At 32.5% G+C, this 19,100-nt stretch overlaps 1 protein-coding gene across 3 annotated transcripts in view; it reads left to right on the plus strand.

The window, feature by feature from the left end:
* UNC13C (unc-13 homolog C) overlaps positions 1-19,100 on the plus strand; it is a 744,253-nt gene that overhangs the window by 433,413 nt on the left and 291,740 nt on the right. For all 3 annotated transcript variants that reach the window (XM_074294550.1, XM_074294552.1, XM_074294551.1), the window contains one exon: positions 757-885. In XM_074294550.1, the coding sequence (XP_074150651.1) occupies positions 757-885 (129 nt within the window). The remainder of the gene's footprint in view (positions 1-756; positions 886-19,100) is intronic.

A 19,100-nucleotide genomic window follows, 5' to 3' on the forward strand; every position in this document is an offset into this window, starting at 1 on the left:
CCAAACATCATAATCCAAAGGCAATGGAATTGCATATATTTGGCAAGATGTAATGCTGGAGAAATAGTCATTATAAACATGTCATTAAAGAGAGAGAAAACCAGAAAGGGGGAAAAAAAAATGATGAGATGATCACATACTGAAAGCCATAAATAACCTATGGAAAAACAGAAATTGGTACCAGGGAAATGTCAAGAGATGTAGAAAAAAGTTACCAGTGTATTGGATGAATTTGCTATGCAGGATTTTTCTGGGAGACAGGGACAGGATGATAGGCAGACATGGATGGTTCATGATCTGCATCTCTGGAAAGGAGGTCCACATCAGAAAGATCATTGATCCATCTAAATATCTAAAACATTTAAATAAATTCAAAAAATATGAATTTTATTATTGTAAAAATATGATATACATTATAAATAAATGCAAGTTACATATTTTGCTACAATAAAACATATATATATATATATATATAGATATAGATATAGATATAGATGAATATAAAGGAACATGTTAAGATAGCTAGAGAGCTGGTCTTAGAATCATAAAGACTTAGGTTTAAAAGCCACCTCTGGAACATAATAGTTAGGTGTTAATATGGGCAAGTCACTCAAAGACTAGGTCCCAGACAGCTAAGGTTATACCCATGACAATATAGGTCCACTTTTTTGAGTGTTAATAAATGATGGATGGTTACTAGTTAAAATTCTTCATATTGCTATGTCTTCAATTGATGAAAATCTTCTCTTTTTTCAGGTTTTGGAACTCCAAAGTCCACCAAGAGCCAGCACTGTTGTAAAGGACTGTGTCAGAGCTTGTTTAGACTCCACATATAAGTATATTTTTGACAACTGCCATGAACTCTACACACAGCTTATAGATCCGGTAAGAAGCAAATGTATGTTATTTGTGATTTGTCTGCTTCCTTGGATTTAAAAGGAAAGAAAAACATAATGATAACTTTATATCAACCGAAGATCATAGAATTAGATCATTTTATTCATATGGAAGGAAAAATATTAAGGGGAAATGAAATCTTCTCCCCTCTTTGGAAGGGTTAATCAAACTACTTCTTAGATTAAACAAGAGAAAGTAAATTAAGGATTAGTGTTAATCAGAGCTTGTTTTTCTGTATGCTGTATACTTGGTGATAAAGATTATATTAGATATAAAAACATATTAAAGTGTTAATATGTGCCAAGATCAGAAAATAAAAAGAGGACAGGAAATGGGAAGACAGGGAAAATAAAAAACAATGAAAGAGTTGCAGGCTGAGCTAAGTGAGAAGTGAGCATAAGTAGCATTAATAAGTTCTCAAATGGAGAGTCTAAAGTGGAACTTACCAGTCAAAAAGATGAGACCAAAAGAGTGAAAGCATTTTCAAAGTGAAAGGTCATCAGGGTTAGAGAAAAAGTGAAAATACAGTTTGAATTATTCAGTTTCTACAATTTAGAACCAAAATGTATTTTTATTAATAGTATTACATATAATTACAACAATGTAACTATTTCAATGGATAATTCAAATTCATTTGATCACTGCAAATCCCACAAGTCTATAAGGTTACTAGAGATAACTATATTCCTTCCATTATTCTCCTTTTTCAGTGGTTCATTCAGAAATATGCAATAATAGAGAATAAGGGAAATTTTAGAATTACATCCATAAATTTTTTTGCTAATTGATCAGTTGTTGGATAACAAATAGTTCCTGTTATCAAGGGATCTTTTTTTAGTTTGTTTCAATTTGAGTTGATTGGAAATTTTCTAAATTTAGTAGAGTTGCTTTGAGCCCAAAAATAAGAATTCCAGAACTGTTAGATACAATAAATCACCCATTTCTTAGGCACTTTTGAAAAGTCATGTCTCCATTTGAATCAGGGTACATATACCTGAATTTCCAAATTATAGTGTATTATTTCCAAGTTTCTTTTTTTCTCCAGTAAGATAATGGTGATGTTAAAAATAATGTTCTTTGACAAGAGATAATCTTAAGAGTATGTTCTTTTTCTATGATTTGGACTTCAACAATTTAAAATCTTGGAGAGTACAAATCTTTTTAAATTTTGTTTTGTAATTTATTCCCGGAACCCAGCATTTAGTATGTGCCTCATAAATGCTTTTAGATTTTTGACAGGAAGCTTCAAGAACATATTCTCAAGCAAAGTCCATAAGTTTAATCAAAGGCCAGTTCTCATCAGCAAACACTAATCTTTGAAATATGACCAGCTTGGATCAGTCCCTAATTACTTCACTAATGAGACACTTAGGTTCCTATCTCACCTGCACCCATTTTATTCTCTGTTCTGTCAAGGACACTTGGTCAAAACATAGCTTCCTTATGTTGTGTGCCTAAGGGATTTGCTCAGAGGGATACACAGGGTTTCACACTAAAGACTATCTGACAAAGGAATATCAGACATAATAAGTATGGACAGCCTGAGGTGAAACAGAGTCAAATAAGCATCCCAGCTCTATAGTCACATAGAGTTACCCTCTGCACTAACTTTCCCAGAGATATGGGAAACAAAGACAGGTCATATAGCTAACTTTAGACCATTGTATGACAGATCAATATATGATTAGGTGAATGTCACCTGGTAAGGGTTAGCAAGGAGCACACTAATAGCTGTATTCCATATTTCACCAAGAGAGGGTCACTGTGGGCTGCTTATTGAGCCAGTCACTCATAGGCAAAATTGATTATATATTGCCAAACTTATATTCTGAGTTATACTTCCTATTGTGTAGCCTTTGTTTCTGTTGTCCATGCCTAACTAACTAAATGATTCTGACTGACTGTCATTCAGGAAATTTATTTGTTTTTTGGGACAAAGCACATGAACAAATGGAAAAAAAAATTAAGAATAGAGAGGAACTAGTTGTCAAGGTAAGATAATATTATAACAAACTATATACTAAAACTTCATTGAATCCACGGAATCAGTGTACCCTGTATTAATGAATCTTACAGCCTATACATTTTTTTTTCAAGCTGTGTCTTTTCTCTGGAGATAGGATGGCAATAGATGTTCTGAGATCTTAAGTCATATGAGCATGAAAAAAGGTTTATGACTGATTACCTTTGTTAGTAAGGTAGGAAATGTGGTCCTCTGATGATAAAAGAAAGGACGAGGAGAGGGCTTAAGGAGAAAAAACAAGCATGACACAACTAGTTAGTACTCTACTTTCTTAAATCAGTTATAAAAATATATACATATACTGCATGTATGTATATTTATTTTACATCTTAAAATTGTATAACAGAAGTTTGTAGCTTTTTTAGTCTTTGTTCTTTATATTTTAAAAAGATTGATTATTAAATTCAAAAGAAAAAAGAAAATTTAAACATTATACATATTTTTAAAACCAAGGAAGAATAAAAAAATATTAGTCTGTGAGAATAATGGTACTATTAAGTACCAGGAATTTGTATATCTTCAGTTGGGAAGAAGCTAGATATTATGTGCATCCAAAGTTGATAGTTGATGTTGTATGAACAGTAATAGATCAAATAGGTAAAGAATCCAAGGCTGAATGATACCAGAACAAAACTGCTAAGTTTGGGAAGCAGGAAAGGAGTTTGTGGAGAGGATAAAGTATAGGTTCAAGAGAAGCATGACAGTAGGAAAAAGGAAGAATGGAAGATTAAGTATCTTAATATCTCTAAAACTCAGTATCCTCATCCGTAAAATCAGGAAATAAGTGAATTAAATGGCCTCCAAAGTCCCTTGTAGCCTCAAATTGATGTTTCTGTGATCTTATGATTAGAGAGGAGAATTTTAGAATTCAAGATCATGGATGGGATAAGATCTGGGTAAGATTATACTTATGGGTAGCTGAGGTAGAGTGCACACATACACACATATAAACATGTGTATATATATATATATATATATATATATATATATATATATATATATATATATATATATATATATATATATATGTTTTATAGAGGACTGATGAAGACTTCTGATTTATTTTGTTCCCTTCTTCCCCAACCCACCTATTGAAATTACAGAAGAGGTAGGTAATTGAGATAATAATGTTTCAGAATTAGTTTCAGAATTCACATTTTGTTAAAGGTGTGATACTTTTACTTGCCCATAGCCTGAGTGGTTTCAGATTGTAAAGTGTAAAGACAAAGAAAGAAGTAGTCTTCTGGGGACTTTAACAGCGTATCTTCCTGCCTTTCTGAAATAACTAGAAGAAAATAGGATCTTCCAGTGCTTTGGGGAATAATTTACTTGATTCCTAGGATGTGTGTACTTAAGAGATTCTGTACACAGCTACACAAATGTAAATGTTAATTGTTTCTGACTCATTGACTATCATATATGTGGCTTAAGAAAACACAAACAACTCCTTTCTGTTTTCCTTTATTTTTTATTTTTTTATTTTTTAGTAGGAAACATATCAAGACAATAGGTAGAAACAACATTAAAACATTACTACCTACCTTAATCTTATCCAATATGTCTTTCTGGTCCTTTCTCCTAGTGCTAGAGAAATTGGCTAAATAAGAAAGATTAATTTTATTGTTGTTTGGTCATGGTGATAGTGTATTATTTTTGTTGTTGTTTTGTTTTTTTAGTGAGAGTGCTTAAAGAGTACCTATTCAGGATCATATTAACAGCTTTGTCAAGTCAAATTAGTTGTTTGATACTTTGGAGATAAAAAAATCATGTGACTGAGTCTTCAAAAAAATGTGGGTTGTCATTGCATATCATATAAATATAACAATGTCCTTCTGAAGAGAACTTTAATACAGATGGGAAAAACATTTTTTTGCCCTTAAATACTTGTTTATTAAATATAGATATATGTTTTAAGCTCTGTATTCATTCTTAGACTAAGGAGTTCTGTTTTATGCAGATAGATATTCCTTACCTATCTGCATACACTTTTATACACAGTTAAAAAACCCTATAAAAGTTGAAACTCATATTTAAAATTTAATTGAGCTTAATTTTTCACCAACTTGGAATTTTTTAACACATAAAAACCCACCCACAAATTAAATTGAAACACTTTAGGATTTATTTAATTGGCTGTTTTGAGAATTTGTTCCTTAAATATATGGTATGCTTTTGTGAGGTAGCATGACTGACAGGTGAATACAGTGGGAAATGAGTTTCCTAGCAACAGGACTAAAACTATGAAATCAGAAGAAGCACATTTCTCCCTTTATATTCTAAGACTGAAATCTTTACACAGCATAATGGTTAAAAGTTAGATAAAGCAAACATTCTTTGTTATCATTTACAAAAGATGGAAGAAAGAAAATATTCAAGTTAGTAAATATTACCTGCAAGTTAATACGTACATGTATGGTACATGTGGAGCAGCTAGGTGGCTGAAATCAGGACCTGCAATCAGAACACTCATCTTTCTGAGTTCAGATCTGGCAAGTGACTGACAAGTCACTTTACTCTGTTTGCCTCAGTTTCCTCATATGTAAAATGAGCTGGAGAAGGAAATGGCAAACCATTTTGGTATGCCAAAAAAATCAAATGATGTCACAGAGTCACACAACTGAAAAACAATAAACAAACATATAGAACATATACTTATGCCTCAAGGATAAAAAGATAGAGAAGGGACATTTTAAAGAGGATTCTTTATATATCGGTTCATCATGAATAAATTTTTATAATCTAACTCTAAAAATAAATAAAAAGTAAAAATAATAATAAAATAGCAGCAAAAAGTAATTATTACTATTTATATTTATTTATATAACAGTCACAACCTAATATTGAATCAACTTTCTTGCTGCCATAATATACTACATTCTCATTTTAAGATTGCAAGCAGGAGAAATTCCTATGATCTTAGAAATAAACTACTGCCTAAAAAAGTCGATCTTTTGAATGCAAGTTGAAGACTAGATAGCACAGTGAACAGAGTGGTTATATATCTATCACTATTAAATTACATCTTAGTACATCTGACTCAACATTGCAACCTTCAAATGCCAACTCTGCTACTCATCAATATGATTTCAAGTCATTAATCTCTAAATCAAGGCAAATGGGTGGTGCATTATATCATTTTCATGAGTTCAAATCTGGCTTCAGGTACTTTCTAGCTGTGTAATACTGAGCAAGCCACTTAATCCTCTTTGCATTCATTTCCTTGTCTGTAAAAAGAGATGGGAAAGGAAATGGCAAACTTCTTCAATATCTTTGCCAAGAAGATGTTATGAAGACGTCATGAAGAGTCAGACAAGTCTGAAATGGCTGAACAATAATAAAACAACAATAAGACTTCTAAATATGTTTCCTCATTTGTAAACTGAGATTTGACTTAAATGGTATCTACGATTTCTTTTCTTATCTAAATTAAATTAGCTCCAGAAACCTATTCTTCAAAACACAGTTTTACCTATGTTGTAGACTTATTAAAACTATATTCCAAAGACAACTAAGCAATATTTAATCAATATTTATTGATTATTTGTTAATCTGGAAGATAGGTTGGAGTCACATTGTCAAAATAGCTTGTTATAAATATGTTCAGAGGATTTTGTAAACTTAGATATATTATGATATTTTGACATTATGAAACCTGCTTTCTAAGAGTTTTTGGTAACATTTAAAGTTTGATTCAGTTAGCATAGTGTTATCAGAAAATGGGACCATCTATATAGAGATCTATGTCTAGATCTATATACCTCCTCACATATATATATATATATATATATATATATATATATATATATGTATGTATGTATGTATATTTAACAAAAACACGATATTTTGCAGCCTGCTGCTTCAGAGACTAAAAGGTCTGGGTTCAAGGGCTGTGTCTGATACTTGCCACTGACTACAGTAAATAGTTTCTCACTGCTATGAAGTTTTGTTTCAGACTATAAATAACAGCAGAGCACTAATAGAGAGATGTTCTTTATATTAATGCAATCAATGTATTTCAAAAAGCACACAAAAAATCTCTACCAACCTATAAATATACATATTCTCCAATAAAGTTCTACTTTGATTTTTGCTTCATCATAGCACATCAGTGGCTCTACATTTGAGAACATTAAATGTGGACTGCCCATGGACTACAAACTCTAATCAAGATCTTTAAGTATGGGTCAAGTGATATTGTATATTGAATCCCTAAGGGGGATCATGTTCTGCTGAGATATAAATATAATAATAAATATAAATATATAAATACAAAAGTGCATTTAAGAGCTATTTGCATTTGTGGATCCTCATGAAATATCCATTCAGGTAAAATAATAAATCCATACATACATATATACACACTTACATGTATATATTTACATATGTGTATATATAGCTCTACATTCACAGCCTTATATTCATATGCATATACATGTATATGATACATATTTGTACACATGTATACATAAAATTCATATCTATCAAGAGCACATATTGAGAAATTAAAGAATATTTGTTACATCTGATTCTTTGTGACCCTATCTGGAATTTTCTTGGCAAAGATAGTTTGTTATTTCCTTCTCCAGAATAAAGAATATAGAAGCTAAGAGTATTTTGAAAATTTAGCCCCTTTAGAAAAGCTGTTGAAGTTCTATTTCAAAAACTATAAACCCATACACATATTTTAAAGAAATCAAATGAAACCTTCAGGGATGAAATACATTGTGATTGACATCAATTTGGAATCAACTATTCAATCTGTTTTATGAGGTTAGAATCTAAAAGTTGTTGAATTGTTTTGGAACAGTGTTTATTACTAAATTCTATTGTCAGCCTCTGGCATTAGTTGATGGAAGGAATAAAGGCAAAACTGTGGTTATTTCTTGTCTGAGCCAGCGAAATAGTTACTCCATACTGTTATCTTGGGTCAGGGGTCTTTATGGGGATTTGTAGTAGGAATGAGAAGACTTGGCCTGCTATTTACTAATTAAGCAATTCAAAGGACCAAATGAGATAACATGTAAAAAAGATTTGATAACCATTGTACTTTTCATTTTAAACAAGACAAAACAAATAATGGTGAAATTATTCTGACTTCTGAAAATCCATTTAGGTTATTTAATTTAATTTAATTTTAATTTCGTACATCATGCTTTTCCCAGGGAAGAGACTTCTTTTTTCGTTCTAGTTTCATGATCTTCCAAGTCCTTAGTGATTTCTTTTGTTCACAAAAGATGACAGGCTAAAAAGAATGGATTCATTTTATTTTTTCCCTTTTGGCATTTTAACTACTTTTAATTAAGATGTGTGTAACACTTCATTCCTTCCATCCCCACCAAAGGCTTAGATGTCCCTGACCAAATCTTGCATTGGTTACATTTCCATGATAGTTGAAAAGACTTGAGGCACTGATGAATTCTTAAAACAAGAAGGATATTTCAAAGTTCTTTAGGTAATAAATCATCCAAACATGGATGGAAGAATAGAAGAAGAATCTCATTTGACACTTTCTCTTTGTGAAACCTTAGTTAAACCATTCTCATATTCTGTCAATCTACACAATCCATAATATTCACAAATTCAAATGCAATCAACATATCTAGGGAGGCAATTTGGTACAGTGGAAAAAAACATTGCCTCTGGACTCAGAGCACCCAGTTTTAAATACTGCTTCTGATGTTCACTGTCTGTATGATGATGGGCAAGTCATTTTACCTTGTTGGGCCTCAGTTTCCTCATATAAAAATATAAGAAGTTTTAAATGAGTATCCTTTGAAGTCTGTTCTATCTCTGCAGCTATGATACTTTAGGAAAGTGGCTAAAGTGAATGTAAACATTATTTTAAGTTCTAGAGATATAATTTGTTGATTCAGAAAATAGTTATAGTTAAAATTATGACATTAATGACACCAGTGATCTCAGGTTGAATTTGAACCTCAGGGCTAGCATTTCTGTAGAAGCAACAAAATCTACTTATTGCTTTTTCACTAATATTAAATAGTAGTTTGTCATTGAGAGGAAATAGTAAATTAATAATAAAAGCAAACAGTAGAATTAGCTATAAAAATGATTTGATGGGAATCTCCATAGCTCTGGCAATTGAACAATCCCTTATATATATATATTTTTTAACCATCTGTTACAGGAAAAGAATGATACATGATACTGAGAGCTACAAAGATAAGTAGTCCTTGCCTTCAAAGCAATCTAATGGAATAATAATATCTATACAAATGTTTGCTTTTCTGCAAGATAATTGCAGTTAAGTGTCTTGCCCAGGGTCACATAGCTAGTAAGTAAAAAGTGTTTGAGGCCATATTTGAATTCAGGTCCTCCTGACCAGGGCCAGTGCTCTTCACTGCAGATATATACTTTAAAAACAAAAACAAAAATACATTTTATATATATCATGTTTCATTTTTATATTAAGATTTTTAGATAAAGTAAAAATATCATTTAAATTTATTTATGTGCATATTAGCATGACAATAAAAATCAGTACAGTTACATGAAATTAATGTGCTTCTTTGATGCTTTGCAGTTATGATATCAGGTATCTCAGCAATAAAAATAACAACAACAAAATAACAACAAAAAAAAAGCTTTGCAGCATGATGCTCAAAAAACAAATTGATTCCTGTATATTCATATTTTTCTACTATTTTGTTTTGAAGTTTTAAAAATCACTAAATGCAGTAATGCTCATGCTAATTTGTAAAAGGCAGATATATTAAATATAATAAATTAATGCATAAGTAAAAGAATTTTGTCATATGCCAAAATCTCACAACAAAAGGACAATTACATTTATAAAATTTTCATTAAAATATATACAAAGTTTTCATTGAAAAGCTTTCCTTTATCAAACTCTGTTCTTTGTCCACATTGTGACCTTTAATCCCTCAATTTCCTCAAGTGCCTCATTCCTGCACTAGTCAAGCTTCTCTTTTCACAGAATTGGACAAAATCATGTTAGGTAAACTAGAAATTCATGTATAATCTCAACAAGGCCTCCACTGCAGGTAGCTGGAGGTTCAGTGAATAAGGTGTGGAACTTAGAATGAGGAAGTTCAAATCCTCCCTCAGATATTTACCAACTACATCCCAGTTTCTTAAACTGTGGTTCATGACTCCATATGTGGTCTCTTACCTGAATGTGGGAGTCAAGAAATTATGATTTATTATCAGCAACTATTTGATTTGCACAACAATTTTATATATCCTGGATCATGTAAAATTTACTCAAATAAAAAGGGGTCTCAATTGGAAAAAAAGTTTAAGAATTCCTGAACTATATATGTTTCTTAGTCAAAGCTAAATAGTCTCCATCTTCCTTAATTTATAAAAATGAAAATAATAATAACATCTACCTTACAGGGCTGTCTGAGGATAAAATGAGACAATATTTAAAGCATTTTGTAAACTTTAAAACAATAAATAAATATTAGCTATTTTGAGCATGGAAATTTTTTTTATGATTTCTATATTAATTCACTATCCCAGTCATCTCAGCTGTTATTCCAATTTACTTTAATGAATCAGAAGACCTGTGATTTCAAGAGTGAGGTTATGTCATCTACTCACAAAAACTTAACCTTTTCATCTCTTTAAAGGTCTTAATGAATTCCTTGGGATAATTCCTTACTCTCTAAGCCTCAATTTCCTCATCTGTAAGCTAAAGTTATATTAGATGACCTCTTATGTCCCTTCCAGCCTTAAATCTACAGTCTAATGACATATGATAAAATTAATTGCTGCAGGCAAAAATAAAAGTAGTTTCCTGAAATTCAAACTTCTGATGATGAAGCTTTTCAAACTTAATTATAATGATTCTTATATTTAATGGATTTTTTTCAATTATCAGGCATATATTTTTCTCCTTTTTACTTCTACTCCACTGAGAGGGGGAAGGAGGGATGAAAAAAATTTGCAACAAATATGCATAGTCAAGTAAAACAAATGCCCATATTGACCATATCCAAAATATGGATTTCTTCTACTTATTTAGTTCATCATCTCTCTGTCAGAAGGGGGCACCATTCTTTATCAGTCCTCTGGAATGAACTTGATCCAAGTTTTTGAGTCTTTCAAAATTGTTTGTTTTTACAATATTGTTGTTACATTACAAATTTTTTCACTTTACTTTGTCTTCCAAGGTTTTTCTGAGTTTTCTTTATTTCTTACACCACAATAATACATAATTATTCCATCCAATCCATAATTGGTTCAGTCATTTTCCATATGATTTCCCATCTTATTCCCATTTTTCGTTACCTCAAAGAGTTCCTATAAATATTTTGTATATATAACACCTTTTACTTTTCTTTAATCACTTTAAAGTATAGGCTTGGTAGTGGTATTGATAAGTCAAAGAGTATGGTCAGTTTAGGAAATCTTTATTTACAATTCCAAAGTGCTTTTTAGATGAGGTATGCCAATTCACAGTTATATCAAAAGTATATCAATCTTTTTTTTTTTTTAACTATAGACCCAACATTTATCATTTATCAATAGTCCCTTTATGTCAACTTTGCCAAGATGATGAATGAGAGAAAACCTCAGTTGTATTAATTTATTTTTATTTTTAAATGACAGGGAACTTTTTTTTAATATGGCTATAAATAATTTGAATTTTTTTCCCTTGAGAATTGTCTATTCCATATCTTTTGACCATTTTTCAATTACTAGATAGGTCTTAATCTTATAAATTTATATCATTTTCTTATGTATTTTAAAATGAAATTTTTATCAGAGAAACTCGTGGCAAGGGTTTTTCCCCCCACTAGTTAAATGGTTCCCTTTTAATATTATCTGCAATGTGTACAATTTTTTAATAGTTTCTGTAAACAGCTATGCATATTCTCAAATGATTGTCTTGCCCAGGGAATAATCAAAGCCTTTTTAGCTTTTTAGACTGTTAATATGTGTACCTCTTGACATAATCTTGGATAACCTAGGACTGTTATTATAACATATTATGGCATCAAAGAAATATTTTTTTATTTATTTTTTATTTTTTTTATTCATTTTTCCAAATTATCCCCTCCCTCCCTCCACTCCCTCCCCCCGATGACAGGTAATCCCATACATTTTACATGTGTTACAATATAACCTAGATACAATATATGTGTGTAAATACCATTTTCTTGTTGCACATTAATTATTAGCTTCCGAAGGTATAAGTAACCTGGGTAGATAGACAGTAGTGCTAACAATTTACATTCACTTCCCAGTGTTCCTTCTCTGGGTGTAGTTATTTCTGTCCATCATTGATCAGCTGGAAGTGAGTTGGATCATCTTTATGTTGAAGATATCCACTTCCATCAGAATACATCCTCATACAGTATTGTTGTTGAAGTGTACAGTGATCTTCTGGTTCTATTCATTTCACTCAGCATCAGTTGATGTATCTCCAGGCCTCTCTGTATTCCTCCTGCTGGTCATTTCTTACAGAGCAATAATATTCCATAACCTTCATATACCATAATTTACCCAACCATTCTCCAACTGATGGACATCCATTCATCTTCCAGTTTCTAGCTACAACAAAAAGAGCTGCCACAAACATATCAAAGAAATAATTAATGAAAAATGGATTTCTAAGTGTGAAAGATATTGAAGATCTCATTAGGGTAGAGTTGGACCTGTGATCTCAGTGATATAGAGAACTCTGCCATGAGGAGACTCCTCTTATCCCTGCAAGTAATTATGCAGTCTATAACTTAAAGTCTTAGAGTTTGAGCCTTGAGAAGTTGTGATGTTTTAGAATGATATGGCCAGTGTGTGCCAGAGGTAGGTCTTGAATCCCAGTACTACTGGATTAGAAGCCATCTCTTTATTCATTAGCCTATTCCTAAATATGCTAAAGAGTAAGACAACATTTTTAGGTATAGAGAAGATAGAGGAAACATTTTGTCATGGGGAAAAATGCTACTTATTTTATGTCTTGTGAAATAGATTTTCATGGGCAGAAAGAAAAATAGAAGCACATTACCTAGGTTAGGGAACAGAATGACTAGACATGAGCATAGGAAAAGTATTCTTCAAAAGGTAAGTTATCAAATTTGTCTTTAGTATAGACTACATGAACGGGAGAATAAAAAGAAAAGATTGAAAAGATCCGTCATAATCATAGCATTTATAATATTCAGTGCAAAGCTAAGGAGTTTAGGCTAAGTTCAGATAATAAGGAACTATTGAATGTTTCTAAATAATGGTATGATATGTACAGATCTATATTTTAGGACAATTAATTTGAAAGTGGTATGTAAGAGAGATTAGAAGAATAAAGTGAGTTTGAATTTTATGTTGAAAACTATCAAAAGTATAAAAAGTATTATAAAAAGTGCTGTAAAACAAAGATGGGAATTCCTACTAGAAAAGAGACAGTCATAAAATTGAAGGGGAAAGAAGAATACAGTAAAAGAGTGAGCTGGTATTTTAAATGTGCATTTAAATTCCTAGTGTCTTGTTTTTATGTGTGTTAATTAAATATTTATATTTTTAATTTGTACTCTTAGTTAATTTATTGTATAAGGAGCATTTTTATAAATAAAAACATTTAGCAAATACAGCATAACAATGAATTTGTGCCATATGCTGTTGACACTAAGAAGAATACTTAGCAAAGAACATTAAGTTATGCTCTTCTATGATACTGGATTTCCCCCCTAAAAGACAGGAAATAACTGATACAAGTAAAATATGTGTCCCACAGACTATAAATCCTTTCCTATCTTGTAGTATAACACCTCTGTTCTTTTTCCTAGAAGTTAAGAGATGCAGCCTTACATAATTTGAATAATAGCACTTAGATTCTCACTGGGGGGTATTGAAGGATTGAGACATTTGGAGAGAGAGCATATTCTTGAGCCCCTACATCCATGAAAAGTATTCATGCAGGCAAAGAGTACTCCAACTAGGGAAGAGAGGATATCAAACTGTGATGAGTCAAGGGGAGCCAAAGTGGAATTGGAGAAATATTAAATTGTCAGGTGTGTGAATGCATTGTTCTTTTAAAAACTTGGGAAGATTGTTCTATGAAGTCAACAATTCTCCATCATTTATTAAATGCTTTCTATATGCCAGGCACTGTTCTAAGAGCTGAAGTCCCAAAGGAAGGCAAAAACACTTTCTAATAGGGGAAGCAACATGCAAACAACTATATACAAACAAGATAACTTGTTGTTGAATCATTTTTAATTGTGTCTTGCTCTTTGTGACCCCTATGTGGGAATTTCTTGGCAAAGATACTACAATGGCTTGCCATTTATTTCCCTAGCTCATTTTATAGATGAGGAAACTAGGCAATCAGTGATAAATGACTTGCCTAAGATCACAGAGCTAGCTAGTAAGTGTTTGAGGACAGATTTGAACTCATATCTTCCTGGTTCCATGTCTGGTGCTCTATTTTCTCTGCTATCTAGCTGAGAAAAAAGGTAGAAAGAGAATTGATTAGAAATAATCAACGGAGAAAGTCACTATCATTGAGGGGGATGGGGAAAGGATTCCTGCAAGAAGTGCCATTTTTGAGACTTGAAAGAATCCAGGGAATCTAGGAGGATGAGATGAGGAAGCTAAGGATTATAGGAATGGAGGGCAAGCATTGAAAATGCCTAGAGTCTGTAGAGGGAGTGTTTATATGTAAGGAACAATCAGGAGTCAAACTCAGTCCAAACAACTAGGAGTCAAACTCTGTGGTGCACAGAGTACCTGAGGAAGATAAGGTGCAAAAAAACAGGAAAGGTAAGAGGAAATCAGGTCATGCAGAATCATGCAGGATTTAAAAAGCCAGTGGGTTTTATATTTGATCCTGGAAGTGATAAAAAGCCAATGAAATGTATTGACAGCTGAGTGGAAGATGGACTAGAGAAGAGAGCAGTAGCCTATTACAATGGTACAGGCATAAGGGATGAGAGCCTGTGCCAGGATGGAGACAGAAACAGAGGAGGTAAGGGAGCATATGCAGGAGATATAAAGGTAGAAATAGAATTTGGCAACTGATTAGACATGGAGAAGGGCGAGAGTGAGAAGTTGAGGATGATACCCATGCTGCAAACTTGTGTGACCAGGAGGATAGTAGTGCCCTATACAATAGAGGGAAGCTAGGGAGAGGAAAAAAATTGAAGGAAAAATGAGGGCTTTTTGTTTTTTGCCTAGTGAGTTTAACATATTTATGAACAATCTAATATATATATATATATATATATATATATATATATATATATATATATATATATATATATATATATATATATATATCCAATACAACTTTGGAGATCCTATACTGGAGATCAGCAAGGACACTGGGGACTAATAAATCTGGAAATCATCTCCACAGGAATTATAGTTAAAATATACAATCTGGTTATGAGCTCAAAAGTCAATTCTTCCATTTCCTCCTTGATTCTCCTTTCCTAGGGAATGTCAGCCAGAGGAATAATTTTGTCTGTGCTTGCATTGCTAATGTCTGGGGGACTAAGGCATCAGAAAGGCTTTTAAAACTATGTCTCCAACTGGGTTTTTAGCCGTAGACAAGAATTTCTGGAATTAGAGAGCTGTATGAGAAAGGTAGTAAGTAGCATCTGTTGGAAGTTGATGAGAGGAACAGGAAGTATATCTGTAGGTTGCACAATGGAGAGGAAAGAATTCAAAACATGGAGTAGAAAGACAGCATTGCAGTATTGTGAAAAGGACTGTCATGGGGAGGAGTCATCAATATGTGACCTTTCTAATGTTCTCTGAACAGACAATTGGAGAAGTTACTAAGTGAGACACCTATTTATTTATTTATTTATTTGGAGAATAGTGTTTTTTTTTTTTTTAATTTTATAATTATAACTTTTTTTTGACAGTACATATGCATGAGTAATTTTTTTACAACATTATCCCTTGCACTCACTTCTGTTCTGAATGCCATACATGTTAAATATGTTATAGTATATCCTAGGTACAATATATGTGTGCAGAACTGAATTTCTTGTTGCACAGGAAGAATTGGATTCAAAAGGTAAAAATAACCTGGGAAGAAAAACAAAAAAGCAAACAGTTTACACTCATTTCCCAATGTTCCTTCTCTGGGTGTGGCTGATTCTGTCCATCATTGATCAATTGGAACTGAATTAGATCTTTTTGTCAAAGATATCCACTTCTATCAGGATACATACTCAGTGAAATACCTATTTAGAAAGGCAAGTCAAAAGGACTTTTGCTGGAATCTAGTTCAGAGCAGTACTGAAAGTGCCTGAGACTGGGAAAGTTTTTTAATGGAAAGTTTCTTGTAGCATTCTCTGTGAGATGCTAGTTCTGTCCTATATTTTATTCTGTTCTGTTTTTATTTTCCTCTTCTTCTCCTTCTCCTCCTTCTTCTCTTTCCTTCTCCTTCCTCCCTTTCCTCTTTCTTCTTCTTTCTTCTTCCTCCTCCTTCTCCTTCTTTCCTCCTCCTCCTTCTTCCTTCTTTCTCTTCATTCTTCCTTCTACCTCTTCCTTCTCCTTCTCTCTTTCTGTCTCTGTCTCTATATGTGTCTCTGCCTCTCTCTGTTTCTATCTCTTTTCCTCCCTCTCTCTTTTTCTTTTCTTCTTCTTCTTCTTGTCCTTGTTCTTCTTGTTCTCCTCCTCCTCCTTTCTCTCTCTCCTTTTTTTCTTCCTCTCTGACTAGCTTCCTCTCTCCCTGCACTCCAGTCTTACATTACCAACTATAATTATAAAACAATTCTAACTAGATATACCACTGATACCTCAAACTTGCCCAAAATAGAGCCCAAAATGTTAAAACTCAAAATAGTGCTTCTTTCTGAATGTTGAAGATTCCATCAATCTTACACTCAGGTTTGAAAGTTTGGAGTGACTTTTAGTTCTTTCTTCTCTTTACTCACATTCATTCAGTTGCCAAATCTTGTCTGTTTTACCTCCAAATATATCTTGCAACCATAGTCTTCTCTCCACTTATATTACTATCTCTCTAGTTCAAGATTTCAACTTCTTTTTAGTATATGATTGTACTAACCTCTAAAGTCCTTTCCCAGACTCTCTTTCTCTGCATCTCCAACATATCATCCCTGGATTACTGCAATAACCTGCTGTTTGGTCTTCCTGACTCAAGTTTCTCTCTAGCCCATGACATTCTTTATTCAATTGTCAAGTTGCTGCTTCTGTAGTATAGGTCTGACCATGTCACTTTCTATTCAGTACTCTAATGGCTCCTTATCACCTCTGTGACCAAATTTGACATTTAATCTTTCATAACCTGCCTGACTCCCAATCTTTCCAGTTTTCTCATACCTTATTCTTCCCCACATACTCCATAATCCAGTGACAGTGGCTTTCTTGTTATTCCTTATCACAAAACACTCAATCTCCTGACTCCCTTGTATTTTCACTGATTGTTTCCTGGGATTGGAATACTCTCAGTCCTTATCTTTACCTCTTGAATTTCCTAAATTCTTTCAAGTCCCAGTAAAGATCTCACTTTCTACAAGAAGCCTTTCTCAAAACTCTATTAATTCTGACACGTTCCTTCTATTGATTACCTACAATTTATCTTGTGAATATTTTGTCTATTGGTATTTTTTGTGTGTTTTCTTCCCTAGTAGGCTATGAGGTCTGCAGAAAACATATAGGTTATATCTTTTGCTTTTCTTTGTATCCACAGTGTTTAACTCAGAGCCTGACATATAGGAAGTGCATACTAGATATATTTGACCAGTAGCTTCCACACAACTGCCAGTTTGATATTCCTAAAGTTAAGGTCTAATTGTGTCACTTCCCAGGAACCTCAAAGTCTCAGGTTAACAACATGCCCAAGTTCATATCAGAGTCACTTGGCAGAACTGGGTTTTGAACCTGGGCCTGTAAATACAAATCTATCAGACTTTGTATTGGGGCTTACATATTTTATGTAATATGATCGTTAAATACTATGATGAAGTCATAATTAATTATTTAAGTTAGTAATCAACAAACTCAGGCAGTAAGAATGGTGACTTGAGTATAATGGAATTTTGAAGGTTTGTTTAGACATGATTCTTACTATAAAGGAGACTTTTTTTTTTCATTAAAAAATAGCATTTTTTTCTTTCTATGCCCACTACAATTTATAACTATGAAATCTGAAATGTTCAAAGAGAGCTAATAAATTGACCAAATTGATAGAATTCTAGATTTATATAGAGTTTTGTTGTTATTAAAATTCCTATATTTTATAGCTCATTCCCTAAAAAAATATTGTCTGCAATGGTAACATAGAATGTAATCAAATTTTGTTTGCTAGCTTCTGAAACTAATGCAAAGGAAAATAGAATCACAATGACTTTGCTTCCTTCTATTTCTCTGTAATACTTCATATTTCTCTCTTGATTTCTTTAATTCTTTCACCATTTCCTACTATTTTATTTTGGAAAATATAGTGACTATATAATGCTGGTCCAGAGTAAGTTCTGAGATCTTGATAGCAACTTTCTTAGGAAATGGGGAAAAAATAGGAAGTAATAATTTTGAGGAGGAACAATCCCAGATAACCCTTGGGCCAAGGCATCTCTTGAAACTAAGTAATAAATTGTAGAAGTATTGTAGTAGCAATGATTGAAAAAGTTACCTATGCAGATGAAATAATAGGCTCATAGACTTTAAGCTATCATCAAATCAGATTTGGAGCTGGAAGGACATTCATTATCATCATTCAATCCAAATCTGTTTTAAAATGACAAAAAAGTGAGAGTCAGAGAAATTGAAAGATTTATCCCAACATCAGAGAGAAAAACAGGAAGAGCTAACACTCCAAGGCAAGTCTTCATATGTTAAAAAACCAGTCTTTCTATAGTAATGAGCCACTTAAATTCTGACTCAGAAAAGAGCAATAAAAATCACTGTAGATTATATCCCAGAGACATCAGTCCAATGGACTACCTCAGGGCCAATCAGTCAATAAGCAGTTAATAAGTACTTATTGTAATCAGGCAATGTGTTATTTCTGGTGATATAAAGAAAAAAGGAAAAAAAAACTGCCAATATCATTTGATCCAGCAATACTACTGCTAGGTCTATAGCCCAAAGAGATAAAAAAAAAAGTTGTAGGGGGGGGACTTATTTGTACAAAAATATTTATAGCAGCTTTTTTGTGGTGAAATTAAGAGGATACCCATTAAATAAGGAATGGATGAACAAGTTATGGTATAAGTTTGTG

Source organism: Sminthopsis crassicaudata, chromosome 2 (assembly GCF_048593235.1).
Source record: "Sminthopsis crassicaudata isolate SCR6 chromosome 2, ASM4859323v1, whole genome shotgun sequence".
NCBI lineage: Eukaryota > Metazoa > Chordata > Mammalia > Dasyuromorphia > Dasyuridae > Sminthopsis > Sminthopsis crassicaudata.